Source organism: Serinus canaria, chromosome 6, assembly GCF_022539315.1.
Source record: "Serinus canaria isolate serCan28SL12 chromosome 6, serCan2020, whole genome shotgun sequence".
Lineage (NCBI taxonomy): Eukaryota > Metazoa > Chordata > Aves > Passeriformes > Fringillidae > Serinus > Serinus canaria.
In genome coordinates, this window is record NC_066320.1 from 5,627,854 (window position 1) to 5,645,867 (window position 18,014).

Here is an 18,014-nt window from a genome sequence, read left to right on the forward strand (position 1 = left end):
TTTCTTTCGGCATAGCATATGTTGGCAATATTCAACAGGACCAGTATTTCTGTGTGCCAAGACAAGGGTGGTTTCTGTGGTTAAAGCAAAGTCTATGAATAGAAGTCAGTGTCTGGATGTGTATTTAAAATTGGTTCTTGGTGAGACACTTTGAAACAACGGACCACAGGATTCTTTAACTCTGTCCATTATAAAACAATGCAGCCCAGACTCAGCACCCCGGCAATGTTTCTGTGTGCAGTGGAGGCTTTGGTGACGATCCCTGGGACAGCCAGTGACTCACGGCTTTGTTGTTGCTGCTACAGCTCTCTGAACTGCGGTCACCTGCTGCATTCCCGCACCACGCCTCTGCCTTACTCTCCAGGCCCGGGCATTGAGCCCATCGGTTTGGCGGTGAAAAAAGCGGGGGCACGGCCAGAGAGGGAAGAGGTCCCGCGGCTCGGCAGGGCCCGAGCCGGGCCCCGGGCTCCCACCAGGTGGCGGCCGGGGGCTGCGGCCGGCGGAGCGGGATACGCCCGGACAGCGGCTGGAGCACCGCGGAACCGCGTCCGGCCACACCCCGCTCGCAAGTTTAATAACTTGAAACAGTTTAAAATTGTTGTGACACAAATTAATTGCGGACAGCCAAGGGAGAAGAATTTCCCTTGCTTTACTGCTAGGAGTTTGTAAAACCTGTCCTCTAGTGGTGAGTATTCTTGGTACAACCTACCTTTCTTCCAATGCACTCAGTAATTGCTCAGCTCTGGATTCAGACTGAAGAATTCCTTACTTTAAAAAATTCAGCATCACTCACGAGAGTGGAACACACCCGTGGAGCTGGGATTCAGCAGCAGTCATGTTGAGTAGGCAGACTGCAAGAACAAACAAACATTTGCATTGCAGGAGAGAGAGAAGTCTTAACACCACTTGGAAAAGTGGCCGTATGGAGTTTTGCCCCTACTTGGCCATCCTTCCCACAGAGAAGCAGCTTCTTTCAGACCTGGTGTTTTGTTTCTGCAGCTACACATGAAGGGACAGTTTAAAGTCAAGAAGGTAGAGCTTGCAATTCCCACACTCCCACCTCTGAAGAACTCTGACTTCAACAGACCTAAAAATTGCTTCCTTCTCCTCTAGCTGCCATTTGCAGACACCACTGACATGTCTGTCTTGTAGTTAATAGCCCTGAGCTACCACTCCAGCAGTGGCATGAAGTGGTGCTTAAATAATTTTATCTCCATCCTGTGAGCACATGCTATTTTCTTTGATTTACTTACATGACTGGAAACAGCATGCTCCTCTGCCTTGTTAGCTGGCATAGTCAGCCAGGCAGGGGCCAGCAGAGACTGGCACTTGGCCTTCGGTGGGAGCAGTGAACTGGGTCTGACCTGGAACAGGTCACCTCATCACAGCTGGATAGGGCTGTCTGCTAAACTGCTCCACGTGAAAAATAACGTTTTTATTTCCCCAGCAAGATTAGAGTCCAGCTACAATTCAGCACAAGGTACCTCCTCTAATGAAACTTGTCTTACCTCTGCTTCTATAGACTTTTTCTAACCTCCAGTCCCTACGCTCTTTCAACCACAGAAGATGCCAGGTATACCGGGAGAATTTGCACAGCAGTAAGGTATTCTTGCTGCACTTCCAAGTCTATTCTGGAAGAAAAATGCACTCTTAGAAAGCAAGCTTACCTTTTAACAGCATAACTTAAAATGCCATAGCTTGCAATACTGAACACGTCACTAATCAGTAACAGCTGAAGGTAATTAATGCCTCCACGACACCCTAAAACACCCCTTGGGAAAGCCCCAGCTGGGCTCCAGGGCAGGGGCTGAGCCATGCTGGAAGGGACATGTGTGAGGAGGCTGCACGGCCCTGCTCAGACCCAGCGTCCTAGGGGTGTGCACGGCCCTGCTCAGACCCAGCCTGCTCGGGGTGTGCATGGCCCTGCTCAGACCCAGCACCCTCAGCACTGTTCCTACAGCTCCTGCTGGGCTGTGCCCCAGCAAATCCACTGAGCTGCTCTGCTGATGCTGCAGGGCTGGAACCTGGCTGTCAGCCAGGTCACTCCCCAGATGGGCAAGGCACTCTGAATTCATCCCAGCTTTCTTGAATTTGCTGGATGATGAACATGGAAGCTCAGCAGTTATCCTAACACTTCATACAAGTATGAATTTGTTCTTTATACTTGGCAACATTTGTACAGATGTAACAGACAGTGTCAAAACACCTTGATTTTATTTTCCTATCCTTTTTGAATCAGGTTAAGCTGTAAACAATTTCTTTTTCAATCAAATACTGCCAGCTAGAATTACTTCCATTCATGCATCACTGAAAACAAAAAGGGTATTTTACCTTAAGTATAGATTTTTCATTTTAAACCATGTCACTTTATACAGAAACCAATAGCTAAATTCAATGCACCCTGATTAGTTATGTAAACAGATAACCCCCCAAAAAAACCCACATCGACAGAACGAGTAAGTTGGTTCCTTCATAGCATGGAAATTAAAATCTCTCCTGACTTGAGGTTTACATGGTCAGGAATACAGAGTGTGGCACATAAATCCATCTAGGAGGTGTATAAATTGCACTGTATCTGAATTAACAAAGTTATGCATAATGAAATGCACAGTTTAAAGTCATGCTAGAAAGCATTTTTCAATATGAAGTGGCAGCCAACTGGCAACCATAACAGTTAGGTTCTGCACCATCATTTATGGCATTATAGATAACTATTACATATAGCATACTTAAAAACCCTGAAGGATTGTGTTACATGAAGCATTCTCCAGGCAGTCATTTGGTTTGAAACATTGGGAGAAAGACTAAAGAGATCACCATCTCATACCAACTATGGTACCTTTAACTTCCATGAAGTAAATCAGATATGATGTGTATTTCACAGTAACAAAGTTGCTTAATGCCTTTTCTCCAACAGTAGGATTGTGGTAAATGTTTCTGCCCTCAGATCACCATTGTCCTGGTGGCTTTCCCTTTTCTCAAGTTTGGGTAACTACACTGAGCACTTTTCCTGGTTTTTAACTATTCATCAGTCCTTTCAGTATATCATCAGAGAGTTCCAGCAGCGGGAGTTCAGGGGACGGGATGTCCAGGGGGGGAAGGTTGGGTATTGGAATGTCCTTTGCCTTCCCAGCAGTTGTTGCAAACTTCTGCCAAGTTGCAGCTGAAGAAGCAGATTCCGAGTGCTGCTGCAGACCCCACAACTCTGACTTCTCAACAAAGTCAGTGTCTACATCCAACTCCTTGTCTACTGGAGATTTTTGGAGTCTAGCTCTTTCTGCTTTTAACTGCTTATTCTCTCTCCTTAATCTCTCATTTTCAGCTACAAGAGATTCTATGAGCTGCTTCAAATCTGCAATTTTGGTTGCCTGCTCTTCTATTATTGTTTTGTCATCTTTTGGCGCTTTACTCCCAATACATGCTTCCACTGGCTCCTTTTTTTTCTGAAGCAGAAATAAAAGTGTATCTGGGTCCCTGTCAAAGACACCCCGAATATCCTGTGAATGTTTCTCTGTGGAAGAGCTGTATTTCTGAGCAACAGGAACCAGTATGTTTTGATCATCAGAGTCTTCAGCAGATGGCCTGTAAGAAGTCTGAAGATGTGCGGCTGCTTCCTTGTCAGCACTCTGCTGGGCTTTCAGCTTTTCCTCCCTCTTTGCCCTTTTCCACCTCTCCTGGATGAGCAGTAACTGTTTCATATGACTATCCCTTTGTAATTCCAGTGATAGCTGAGCCTGAGTAAGAACAAGATTAAACAGTTTAGTTGGTGATCCCTAATGCCACCTAAATATTCACAAACATTGAATTACATGTGTGTAAATATTTACATAGACAGCATCACTGCATGCCCAAGGGGGGGAGCTTTTGTTATTCAGACATTAAGTCCAACAGGAAGTGCTCTCTGCTTGTACAGTGCAACAGATTCAGATATGTCAAATTCAGCATAACTACTGGTCTTTTTGTTTGTAAGTCACTGACCAGGCTACAATACCTCTGGGCAGAGGCACCCAGAGTTAAACTGACCTACGACCAACTCCAAGAAGGAAGAGATTCGCTTGGCAGGCACAGCCCCACTCTGGCTAAACAATGCAAACTTTTTGTATGCTTCTATGATGGTATCTGTGTAACTGTATCAGTAACACCCAAAATGAAACAGCAAATTGCTCCAAGGCCAGGTATGGACCCAAATGATTCAGCCATATTTAATGAAGGAGGTGGCACAGCAGTTATGAACTCACCTGGGTGAAGGACCATTTTTCTACAAGAATGACCCGTTGGAGCAAAGACAAGACAGATGTCTGATGTCCAAGGGTTATTTGATTTCATAATATTGGATAAATTCAAAGCCTGCTGGTACAAAAGTACTGAGCAGACTACACTACTACATTCACAGATAAACTTGTGCAATAAATAAGAAAAAGTGTCAGGGTGCTTTTCTAGAGATCCCCCAATCAGGATCATTAAGCCAAAATGACACACTGTAGGTGAGATGCTTGGGTTTTTGTCTCATCAAAACACTAAGTGCCTCACAGATAAAGTTAAACGTGACACTAGTTTTGTCACATACTTGAAGATGTCTGGCAGACTAGAAAGTTGGAGACCTCTTGGATGGGTTAAGGTTTCTCTTGTCCTCGGAATAACTCTCTAGGAAGATTAGTATTACCACACTTGTGAAACGCCTGGTGCAGTTGGCCAAGGGTTCAGAAAATTTTGCAGGCTAATGGCCAGGAGGGGTGTGGTCACACCCAATGGGACCCATGGGCACACCACAGGGCTGTGGCTGGTTCTGGCAGCTGCTGTGCTCTGGTCTCACCTGCTCCGACTGGGTCAGCTTCATGGCATCAGTGAGGTACCCTGTGGGACAGAACATCATCCATCAGCACTTAGGGCAGGCTGGGAAACCTGAACACTTCCAGAAAAGCTAAGGAAAGCCTTCAGACCTGTGTGCTCAATCCAAACATAAAGGCAGCAGTCTAGAGGGAAAGTATTTATGTTACAGTGGTTGGAAACACCTGCTGTTTTTCACAAGTCTGAAAAAATTAGTGTAAGACCTTGTAATACACACTACACCCTTCCCATGGTATCCTGTTGACTTGGGTCACTCCAGTTTGTTTTTAGAGCAGCAGCAATTTCCATAAAGACTTTGAGCATATCTTACTAGTGCTGAAAATGACAATGTATTAGAAATTCTCAACCAAATTTGGAATGATGCAAGACAAAAGCAAAAAACATTCGGTGTATTTTTGGCTTTTATCTTGGTATATGAAGTGAAAGAAAACAAAAAATCCCTCATCACTCTGAGTATTCATAAATACCAAAGAAACTGTTAGTTTCTCACTTCATGGGGTTTTCTAGTATTTATGAATGGAGGCAGAATACCTGGTATCTAGGTTACCATGTTCAGAGCAGCCACTTACTTTGTCTCCACACAAGACCTGTCACTGAAAATGTCCTACTTGTTGCACCAGTTAAGACCTCCTTTCTTCTGCCAAGGAGCTGCATACTGTCAGAGAGCTGAGGGACTCCAACACAAAAAATGAAGCAGGACTATTTAAATGGACAGGTAAATGCACCAGATCTCACAGAGGAGAGGCTGTCCCTGCAGTGTCAAGGTCTGTGATGCAATCTGCTGTTTTGCTCGAGTTCTGGGGAGCTCTCACCTGTTCTTAGCTGCCTTGATGCAGACATTAGGAAAAGGAAGTTTTGTAAGCAAACATTTGTCTTTTACCAACAGAGAAAGCACTGTGACCTCGCCTATGAAAGCAGTAAAGAAAATGCAAAGTGTAAAGTGAAACTGGCTTAAAGCAAGCACACAACTTCAGTCTGTGCATACCACAAGGTGTTGGCTTCATCTTCAGTCAAGAACTGCCTTCACAGTGATAATCACCCCCAATATAAACAACTTTGGAAATGTCTGACTCTAGCTGCTCACATGAGAAAAAAAAGTTTTCAAAAGGGTTCTTGATCTGGTCTGAAAAACAAACTGACACTTTAAAAATATAAATTTTGCAAGAAACTAGACATTCTACTTACACAGAATCATAGAATCTGCTGAGCTGCAAGGGACCCAGCAGGACCACCAAGGCCAATTCCTGGCCCTGTGCAGGACACCCCAAGAATCCCATGTGCCCAAGAACACTGTTCAAATACTTCTTGAATTTCAGAGACAGGCTTGGTGCATGCAAATCTAGAAACTGATTTTAAGAGCTGAAATGTGAGAAATAACCTACTAACCAGCAGCTTTTTTGTGACAAGAAATTGCTTCTTCATATTTCCCTGCTGCCAACAAGCGGTCTGCTTTTCTGCTTTGCTGGTGAGCCTTAAAATGAAAAAAAGAACATTACATCAGTGAGGGGGTTAATGGACAAATAGTTATACCAATCTTTAAAGTAACTGAAAAACCTATACTGATTCCAATTCTCAGGCTTTTAGGCTCATATTTTCACTCCCTTCCAAGCTTTGTAATTGGACTTCTTTAATACTACCTCACAAGAGTCTGTACTGGTAAGAACTGAAGTTTGTTAATGCAGCAAAACTAGTGTGTACACAACAAAATACTTTTGAAGCTGTTCCTCAGAAAGCCCATCCTCTTTTCCAGGCAGGCATTTACCACAGTACAAAGAACACTAGGCCAAAAGAAGTTATGAGAAGCTGTAAGTATTTTGGACCAATTTACCTGGCAGAATGCAAGATATTTGAATTGTGTTACAGCTGATTTGCTATTTTCTGCTGCCCCATGCCCAATACATTTTGCCTCTTGGGTGAATAGCTTGCTTTTTTTTTTTTGTCTGCAGCATAAACCAATTAATGGTTGCAGCACAGCCATAGTTAAAAGTATCAAAGTCACGTTGTTGCTGTACAACAGTTAAATCTATATGAGTATTTGTAAACCACTAATGTAAACCACCAACTATGAAAGCAAACATTTGATGCAAGTATTTGCATATGCTTAGTGAGAAACTATTGCATAACCAGCACTGCAACATCCATGAAAGCAAGTCTTTTTTGTCATTACTACAAGACATGGATTTTATGACCCTTCCTCCAAGACAAGCTGTGGAATGTGAAAGGCTACAAGCACTGCCTGGTGAGACTGTCAGTTACACACACTGTTCAGGAATGCTTTACCACATGTTGAGCTTGAAGTAAGCAGACATCAGGTACTCACATTAACATCCATTTAAAATACAAGTCCCAAAAAGCAGGTCAGTTTGTCTGTTTTTCTGCCAAGTGGAGTTATACCCTACAGTATTACAGTAAGTTCAGTGTTCTACCAGAATCTTAGCAGCTCTGACACCACAGAAGAGAATTACTTGTAGAGACAACACCTGTTGGGGCAACAGCTGTTCTTAAACAATCCCTGGCAGTCACATCACTCCATGAAGACATATGGCTTTCCTAAAACTGATATCATGTGCTAATATGGTGTGTTCTTAAAAACCTAAACCACAACTCCTTGATTCTGCACAAGAAATATTCTTTGTTATATTCTTCCTTCTCACCTTCACTGAATCCTCAGAGCATTGTTAGCATTTCCCCTTTCTTCTGAGGTTAAATAATCTTAGAAAAGGAAGTATTTTCCTGTTGGAAAATAATCTGTTTTATGGCTTTTTTCTATGGACTCCTACAAACGACATATGCCAGTAAGATAAACTTATTTCCCTTTGGTATGAACAAACAGTATCAGCACAGACAGAGCCATCTCCTTGGTTATCCCTGGCAGCTTGTCCCATTACAAATTAGCTATGTCATGGACATAAAACACCTGAGCTAGTTCTTTGCAAAACAATTTTTCAGTAAATTAGTATTGATACAGCTGCTTCTGCAAACTGCATGGGCAGGTCTAAAAAAACAGGGAAAGAGGAAATAGAAGAGCCAGAGACAGAAAAGCTAAGAAAGCAATTCAACAAGTCAGAGGACAAGTTCCATTTACCAGTTTTTACATATGAGAATTTGAGTCCCATTGTTTTCAAACATTATTCATGTATGTTTTAAACTGCTGGAGTGTGATCTTACTCAAATCACTTAAGCACATGAAGAACATCTGAGGACATTCAGTTCTTATTTGATTGAGCAATTAAATTATTTCCTTTCTCAATTAACTTCCAGTGAAGCTGAAGGGAGTCTGAAGAAGTTGGGCTGAACGGTAAATAAAATTAAGAAAACAAAAGTCCATAGATGTTGGCAAAAAAAACCAACAACCTAGGGTGCTTTAATGACTAGGTCATTAAATGAAACCCCTAAATGCCTTTCTTGTTCTTACATCAAAATATACATGTCAGTCCATCTTACTCTGATGCAACAGAATTCCCAATGGAAACAACAGGAGCCACACCAGTAAAAAAAATCAGTTTTCAGCCCTGTGTGAGAAAACTAGCTGTTTTGCAGTCAGTCATGGGCAAGGAATTCCTATTTTCCTATCTTTTCCTGAGAGGCTGACAAGAAAATATTTGCTCATTTATTCTAACCCATGTCTGTTCCAATTAGTTGATTGTGAAAAGACCAAGGAATTTCTCCCACTTTCACGTTAGCTTATTTATCAACAAGCAGTTGGAAGAAATTAGTGGTGCTGTTTCCTAGCAGCAAGTGATGAAGATGCAACAGAAGTATCTGGATGCTTACTAGCCATTATCATGGATGAGCTTCTACATCTTGGCTACTCTGACGGTTTGTTCTTTTAGTGCTCAGTTACCCTCAGCCATGCAGCTTCCAACCATTGTCAGCACATCTTTTTTGAACCTAGAGTAGCCTGTGTCCCATTGTAAAACTGGCAATGGAAGAACTGGTCCTTTGTCATAAAGAGAAGAATATTCTCAAGTTTATCCCTGGTCTGATGTCCTGCTAGAGGAAGGTATTTACACAACAGCTCTGGAGCTTCAATGCTGGTTCCCAACAGATAGAGGCAGGATTGCTTTGACTTTGGTCTTGCTGCTGTGATTAAAGAAACACCTGCTGCTTCACTGTGGTGGGTTTATAGATCTGGTATCTCTTTCCTCTTCCACTTGCAGTGTTGGAAATTAATGTAGGATGTGGCGTAGGAAAAATTATACTTTATTAAGAAGCTATAGAATTGAAACGGGGAAGCAGGCTAACAACACTTTCAGATGTCCCTCCCAATCCTGATGAGCAGGAATCCCCAGTAGGCAAATGGCCAGGTGTAACAACTTGACTCTTGTAATAGAAAGCAGGTGTGAGTTAAGGATGGCCGAGCTAAAAAGCTTCCTCACCTTACTCCATTATACTCGGTTTTTAAGAGATTTGGGTAGCCTTACTGTGTGACTTGAAGCACTCTGGGTTAACTGGAGAAAGTGAGACATTTTTCCACACCCTCTGTAAATGTAGTTGAGATGCTGAGGGACACCACTTGCTTTAGTGAGTTTTACTGCTATTCTGGGAAGTGTTCCTATTTGATATTTCCACCTGACTGGCCCAAATCGTTGCCTATGTCATCTCTGAACAGAAGAATAAAAGCCCAATCAAGTAATTCTCTAGAACAGCAATGAGGGTCTCCTCTTTACCTACAGCTTTCTTTAACCAAAATTTAACACTCCACTTCTTTGTTTGTTTGTTTTTTTTCCCCACTATAGACTAGACAATGATGTGATTGCAGGCTGTGAGAAATGAAGCCATAAGGGCCACTTGCCAGACCTATTACTGTTCCCTCAAAGGAAAAAATAGCAATGTTTTCTTTCTAGACACAGCATACTCTTACAACTTAAAGGACTAGCACACTATGATCCTGACTTAGGCTGTGGGGATAAGGAAGGAAAGCTGCTACTCTTCCCATACAATTCTAGTTGATGGTTAGCTATTGTGGAAAGGAGCATAACAGGAAAAAAACTTGTTTGATTCAACAGTATAAAAATAATGTTCTAAAAAAAGGCACATGTAGTACACATTTTCAAACAGAGTACCCTCTCCTCAGAGCAGTCACTTGCAACAGTGCTCCTGCAGCTGAGACAGGCATGTTTTGTTTTTCTCTCTTCCACTAATGGGAAGAGCCCTTCACTGGACAAAGCCTTGCACAAGATGTTAAGCTTACAGCCTTCTTAGTATATTACAAAGGACTCACCAGAAAATTATGTATTTTAATGGAATTATGGAGCACAAATTACAGCACTTGACTTAAAATAACAAAGGCAGGAAAAACCCAGCTGCCAGAATGATGGGGCCTGATGAAAGTTTAAGTGCAAAGAAGTTTCTGTTTGTAAATATTTTAAGTGAAACCACTGTTTGATGCTGCTATCATCTATTTTATGTTATGGACTGTGCATCTCAGTTATTACTGCCTGAAAAGATTAATACCTGTGGTCTCCTACTGCTGAAAACAAGGAGGAAGTTGGTTTTTTTTGAGAGAGAGAGATGAGTGATCTATTTTAGGATTTGTTTCCTTAAGGATATAGGTCTGATTCCTATTTTGAACAGTCAAAAGTGCACACTGCATTGCTGCTCTATTATCCAGAAGAGTGCCAAGTGTTTTCCATGTGGGTGTTTACAGCAGCAGGCCACAAAGGGTGGGACAAAGTGGTGCACCATGGTTCTCCCCACTCCACACACACTCTGTCAGAGGCTACATATACAGAAGCCTCTTTCAAAGCCATTCTTACCAGGAAATAGTGAATTTAGAAAGGTTTGAATATGTATGGCCTCATAGACACTGAAAAAATGTAATGAAGAGAGAATACAAGTGCAAAACTTGATCTGAGAGGTCTAAAAATAAACTATAGCCATTCATTTATTAAAAAAGGTGCAACCTTGATCAGGGTATCTATGGAAAATGCTTGTATTTAGTGGCAGTTGCACTAAAAGTAAAAATAATAAAGTTGTCCTGTAACTTATGCTAAATAATGAGAATATATTTGCAGTAAAACTAAAGAAATGAGAATAGTGTAGTTTTACTAAGAGAAGCAAACCTCCATTTTTAAATACTTGTGTTCTGTAGAGAAAGATGACTAAAGATCAACCAAAAAATGGCAGAACCCATTGTGGCTGTTCAACCAAGACCACTAGTCACATGTTAGCTCAATTTTCTGTTTTTGAAAGCCTGTATTTAGCAAGGTTGACAGAACAATGACTCAACTGTGTAAATTATAGGTTAGTGTTCCTATAGAGCAAAACAAATAAGTGACACTATCATGAGAATGTTGATGTTGAGAATACAGACCTCTGAGTCACTTTGTATTGAACTGTAAAGATGTCAAAGTTCACCTTGCACGTAAGGAATAGTATTACACTTTAAATATATGGGCAGACAAGCAAGCAGCTGTTTAGACAAACCCCATTAATTGACTGAATAGCTCTAATTGACTATGCCTGTGTTCCCAACCTTCCAAGTTTCAGATAAAATGGTTACTCTGAGTTCCTCACCATGCAAATGCAATTAAAAGATCTGGAATGAACCCAACTTGCATTCATACTGCTCAGGTTAGGTGGAGTCTTCAAAACCCCATCCAGGCAGAGCTGCAGCCCTTTCCCTGAGCACCTGCACCTTCATTAAGGTGTGGTACCCCTTTACCTACTGCACAGTCAAATCAACCTCCTTCGGTTCCTTTTCATCCATTTAGTATGATAAAAGCACTAAATGCTTCAACTTGTTTTTCAGAGCCATTTTCAGACTCACAGAATGAATTAGGTTGGAAAAGACAGTGAGGTTGAGTTCGGCCTGTGACTGAACACCACTCTGTCAATGAGACCATAGCAGTGTCACGTCTGGTCTTTCCTTATCCAGGGACAGTGACTCCACCACCTCCCCAGAGCATTTTGTGTGCCTACAGATCTCAGCTGCTTTGGCTATGTCCTTCTTGTCCCCACATATAATGTGTCACAGCTGGTACTAAACAAGTCTTGCTAACTGAAGGTTACAAGATTAGTGAGAACCATTCCACTGCCCTGATAAACAAAACCAGTCTGGGCTTCTGTATGTAGCCCTAAACCACAAGGCTCAAGCTGTTACAGCAACTGAGCTACCTCTCAACAGGAGCATCTGAACCATTACAACAAATTGTCCAGTAAACAAGCTTCCAAGAGCAACAATTTCAAAACAAGTGGGGCAGAAAGGCTTCAGCTGTGCCTTCAGTCTGTCTCACCAGGCTTCTCTGAGATGGCTTCATTTGGGTCTTTAATCTGCTGGTCATGCTTACTCAGAGGTGAGCTCTGTGGCTTGGTGACAGTCATGTAAGGCCAGTGTGACACAACAGAAAGGCACTGCTGGTACATACCTAAACAGCACAGGTACAGTGAGGAAATAACACCTGTCTACCACCCATTGCTTAGCTAATTATGCTCTTGACTGGGAGCTGCTGCAAGTTGTTTAATGTGCTACAAGGAACTGTTTTGTGTTGTGCTTTTACAGTAGTTACATGACTGCACACAACATTGTCCAGCTTTTCCAAGGTGGCTCTTACTGATCTGGCTGTTCAGCTGAGTATCTGATGAACCTCTGGCCACTTAACTCAGATATGCTGCTGTCTCTGTGGATTCACACCTTTTGGTTCTTCCCCCACTGTGGTAAAAACAGATTTTGTGTTAAGCATGTCTATCTAGTGATACTTCCCCTTTTGTTACCTTACAAGCTTGTTCTCTGTAACTGGACTTCAGAATTGAGTGCATCTGCCTGGTTTTGGTTTCATTTTACACTAGAAGATCAAGTCTAGCAGCTGTCAGGTTAAGACTGAAAAAAAAATCAAAGAAAACAAATGGGGTTCTATGGATCTTTCTATAGATTAACATAATATTCCTGGTTTTCCAATGAAAATAACAGAGGCGCAGGCTGGCATTAAGTCTCAAACACATTAGCATGTGTTGTTTAAATTCTCTGGTCTCTAGTGAACTTCTGTAGATGTTTTCTATTTTCTCCTCCTACACTTCCATGTTGCATATTTATTCTGCTTGTTATTTTGCCTTTATGTGGATGTAGTATTACCTCATTTTGAAATAATTAAGTAAACCATTGATTGGCTTGCACTGGAATGGTTGCTACTGATGGCTAACAGCATTAATATTAAAGGCTTTCATTATGTAAGATTCTTGGAATACACATTTTGTGCTGTTCTCACTCCAGCTATTGGGCTGGGCTTTCTGGTCTTCCCTAAAACAGCAGCTCTTCAAGCTAGGTCCTTTATGCTTAAGGAAACTTAAGAGATGACAGACATTAACCAGATCTTGGATTGTATTCTATTATAAACTATACAAATATTACTACCTTGCAGGAAGAATACAAGGTAGAGGTGGTATAGCTCCTTAGCTACAGGACAGTACTGAGCTGTGAAAGTAGAATCTCCAGAATTATTAAGTCCTGGAGGTCAAACTCTGTTTAAGGAGCAATTTCTATTCTCTTCCTGAGATTAATATTATTTGCCTCACTTTTACTGTGTTACTTCCAAGCTTTTGATGGTCAGCAGTGTGTGCTTGTGCTTCTTTAACTTTTGCTCCTACACCTAAGGGTGAAATTATGGCTGGATGTGGGATCAAAATTCTTTGCCTAAATCAGAGAGCAGAAGGAAGTGCCCCAATAGCAAGCAGCACAGAGAAGCTCTCAAGATGCTCTGTAAAAACATGCAGTGTTCATAGAAGACTTATCTTCATGCTTTTACAGTTTAAGTTTTAATTTGTAAAAAGAATGTTGAGATGTGGTAAATTTTAATGAATAGCCTTAACTGATGGAAAATCAGTTTTGTGAAAATTGTCAAGCCATGATGTATTGGAAGAGGGAAAATATCTTGTATTTAAACCATTGATAGCAGTTAAATAAGACCAGTGATTGCTGTATCCAAAATCACTTTGTAGTTTAGGTGTTGGGTGATTTGGAGGCTTTGATTCCCTTTCTTTTTTTTTTTTTTTTTGGTAGCTTTATTTTCCTTATTGGCATATTTGGAAAAAGTTGTGCTTTTCCAATTCACTGGAACTAGATTTAGGTAAGAAAAGAAATTTATGGGAAAAGAGAGTGCAATAGGTAACACTGGATAGTATCAAAAACTTAAATGAACATCCTTATTTTGGAGGATGGCACCTTCCCTGAATGATGTTGTCAGTCTGAAGCTCCACAGCAGAGGGGGGCTGTGAACAGAAGAGCTTTGCAGACTGTATTAACTCCTTCCTGTTCATGTCCTTGTAAAAACCTAGGTGTGCTCTAACCATGGTACTGTCCCCATTCAACCCTCTTATCATGAGGAGTTTCCATGGTGCTTGACAGAACCTCAATGGATGTGTCACTCCTGTATATGATGACCCATGACTATATTGCACAGCAGTTTCAAGAAAAGTTTTTGTATTTCAAGACACTCTCAGGCAGTAGAAACATATCCACAGGCAAGTTCATAATTTTGTGTCTGAAAATGTGTAAAGCAACTCTCTTTCCTGTATCATCCATTACATCCAGAAGTGTCTTGACCTTGTCAGCCTGGAGCTAGACAGGCATGATGACTGCACCCTCCTATTGTGGCTGCAAGGTCATAAACCAGGCTTTAGTCAAAATCGTGTCACTCCTACAATCCTTCTAAGTGGTCTCAGTAAGAAACATTACTGACTGGTGATATTGCCAAAAAAGTTGCTACTTTCAGACATTTACTAGTGAATGTACAATTTTAATTTTCTCTTTAGACTCTTATGCACTTCTATCTACTTTAAGAGGTTTTTACAATATCTGTGAAATAGCTGTAGTTTAGCCCACCTGTTTCACCATGCTTTAAGTTTGTCTGACTTTAACCCCATGATATCAACAGGTAACAAGAGCTTTCCTATTTTCTGCTGTTCCTTATTTCAATTAGTCTTTCATTAGAGTAACAAGTGAGGCACTATGATGCTGACATCAGCATGGTTCTGCACCATTGCAGAACCTACAGATCTAAATAGACCATCTTCCTACCACACTGTCAGCCCTAATTCCATAGGTGGTCTGCAATGACAGCTGTGAAAATCTTTCTGAAACTAGGGAGAGCAACCTAGAAATACCTGACTGACTCTGTAGGCAATGATTTGTCAGGGCTGATGCCATCCAGGCATAAATAAGCTTTGGTTAAAACCTAAACTGACACAAGTCTCTGAGGTTTGCATGGCAATGTCTAAACAATTCCTGGATCATACTCATTCATGGAAGCAATACAGCTGTATTCTCAGTGTGCTGCCTCTGGCTAACTGGAGTGCTGGACCAAAACTTGTTTTCTCTGTGTATCATCACATAGCTAAGATACAGCTTTGGTAAAACCCACAAGGCAGCAGAGAATCAACTCTTCTTGACCTAGATCTTGTCTATTGGACAGAGACCTGCCAATTCAGACTGTTTAACATCTGATTAGCTTTTGTGAAGAAGCATTTTTTAGACTACCTGTGTTTCTGTTCAGGTTCCTCAGAAATTTACATTAAGCAAAATAATTACTGATTTAAGGTTTTAAAGCATTTCACCTTCTGACATTAAAGGAAGCACTTAGCCAATTCTAGGCCCTGACAAGCCTCTAAAACTCTTTAAACCCTCGCGGTTATGGCCTGTGTCACCTAAACGTTTCCCCTAGACGCTTCCTTCCTGCACTGCCCTTGTCCCTCGCTTTTGCAAGGCGATGTCCCCACACCTCTCCAATCTAAACAGGCCACGACACGCACCCGGGCGCTCCCCCTCTTGCCGCGCTGCGGGCACGGAGCTGCGCTGTCCCCGGCGGGACCGGGCCGAGCGCACCCCGCTCCCTCCCGGAGCCGCCTCCGGCCCGGGACGGCCGCTGGGCCCCGTTCCCGTCAGGGCAGGGCCTGACCCGAGACCTGAACAGGTCTTTGGGGAAGAAGGAAGGGCGGCAAGAGCCCCTTTTTCTGTTCAGGTCGCGCCTCTCCGCCTGGTCACCCGGGGGTAGGAGCCGAGCGGTGTCACCCTCTCCCCGCCGTCTGAGCGGCGGGAGCAGCGGCGGCAGCGGCTGACACGACGCGCCCCCCCTTCCCCTCCATTCCCCGCGCTCACCAGGTTGAGGGGCCCCTCCATCACTTCCATGGACGGCGGGGGCTGAGGGCACATGGGCGAGGGGCGCTCGCCGGTGCCCCCGGCCCGGCCCGGCGCGTCCCGGCCCCAGCGCGGGTTGTAAACACGGCGGCCGCTTCCGCCCTGCCTGCGAGAGCCGCGCGCCGCCTCGCGAGACTTCGGGGCCGCGTCGCCGCGGCAACGGGCGCCGCGCGCGCCTCCCGCCCTAAGGGCGTAAGGAACTGTTTGAGGGGAAGTCGGGAATTGGGTGGGATTTCTTCACCGATCCCGTAAGGGTGTGCCGGCCGGCGAGGGCGAAGACAAATAAAGAAAAGCATCACCTTCCTTGCCTCTCGGAGAAGTTAAGCCCTAAAGTGGTGAAGAAAAAAAGAAGAGAAAAGGAAATGTTAGAATCGTAGGAAATGCGGAGTTGGAAGGGACCCATCAGGATCATTGAGTCCAATTCCCAGCCTGGCACAGGACACCCCAGAAATCACACGCTGTGCCCGAGAGCGTTGTCCAAAGGCTCCTGGAGCTCTGTCAGCCTTGGGGCCCTGACCACTTCCCTGATGAGCCTGTTCCAGTGCCCAACCACCCTCTGGGGAAAGAGCCTTTTCCTGATATCCAGCCTAGACCTACCCTAACTCTGCTTTATGCTATTTTCTCGAGTCCTGTCAGTCGTCACGAGAGTGAAGAGGTGAATGCCTGCTCCTCTCTTCCCTCTCATAAGGATGCTGCAGGCCGCAGTGAGGGCTCCCCTCAGTCTCCTCCAGGCTAAACAAACCCATCGGCCTCAGCCACTCCTTGGGCATTCCTGTTTATGATCTTGATTTAAAGTATTTTAGCACTAATGGTTGTTCTGTAAGGATGATTAGTCTTACACAGAGATTTCTAATCCAAGTTTCTGGCCATGTATGCATGTTTGTCTCAACCTTAGTATGGCTTTTGACAATCTCCTGTAACATCACTGTGTAGGAATCGATGAGGTGTGATCTAGAGAGACAGATGGACTGAAAACTGGCTGAGCTCCCAGGCTCAGAGGGCTTGCTTTCATTTTGGTCAGTGGCAGAGTTGCACTGGTGTCCAGTGACTAGTGACATACCTCAAGATATGATACTGGGTCCAATATTTAATGCCTTCATTATCAGTATTACTAAATGTCTTGCACCACCCTCCTGCGTGGAGTACTGATAATGGGCTTGCTGGGGTGAAGGGGTGTCTGTGGGGAAAAGTGCCCCCAGCATGGCCCAAGGTTCTTAGTGCAACACCAATTAAATAAGTGCCTTTTACGGTGCAGCATGGAGAGGATGTACAGAAATACGCATGAAAATATGAGTGTCTGGTCAAAACCTTGCCTAGGAATAAGTAATGTGGCTCTCAAAGAGTAAGAAATCATTGTGTTTGAGTTGCATCCTATTCTGGACAGTATCAAGTCAGCAATCCCAGGTCTTTAATAAATGTCAGGAGGATATAATTCAAAATAATGGCTGTAAGCCAATAAAAGACTTGAACTGGCATGCAAAATTTGTGTATAGTTGTACATGCACACCAGAAGCTGGCTGCTAAAGTGTCAGTCTGAGACCTCTAAAGCTCTGCACCCAGTCACCGCCACAAAGAAGCTTTAAAACTAGCATGAAGACCAGCACTGGGTGAGTTTAATTGAAACACTTTAAAAAGAGAACTATCTTGCTCACCTTTTGGCTATATTCTTGCTATTTTTCTCTGACTTCAAGTTACTGTTATAGCTCTCTCTTTAAGAGAATGCTTATTGAGTGGAATAGAACAAAATGTGAGGTAATAAAAAAGGCTGTGCTACTAAATGCTTCTATCCCATGGAAGCTCAAAAAACACTTTAAAATTTCTAGGTAGAGGCTTAAGGGAAAGACACCAAAGGCTGTGATGAGGAGTGAGGGGGATTCCTGTAGGGAAAAGTTCCCCCAGCAGTCATGAAGCAGTAAAAGTGCAAGGGCTCGTCATGGCTTTTCATTGCAGGAATGCATGGAGACAGGTGACAATGGCAGTGGTGCTAAAATTGCCAGAGCACCGTTTTTGTGTTAGCAGCACAGTAGTGTCAACT

The 18,014-nt window shown here is 43.1% G+C and overlaps 1 protein-coding gene across 1 annotated transcript; it reads right to left on the reverse strand.

Annotated features, from left to right (window-relative positions):
* Positions 1-2,197: 2,197 nt before the first annotated feature.
* NRBF2 (nuclear receptor binding factor 2) lies at positions 2,198-16,092 on the reverse strand. The gene is made up of 4 exons (XM_009087566.4): positions 15,941-16,092; positions 6,235-6,319; positions 4,814-4,854; positions 2,198-3,734 (listed from the first exon to the last, which is right to left on the reverse strand). The coding sequence occupies exons 1-4, from the start codon at positions 15,992-15,994 to the stop codon at positions 3,018-3,020; spliced, it is 897 nt and encodes a 298-aa protein (XP_009085814.1). The 5' UTR covers positions 15,995-16,092; the 3' UTR covers positions 2,198-3,017.
* Between the last annotated feature and the right edge of the window lie 1,922 nt (positions 16,093-18,014).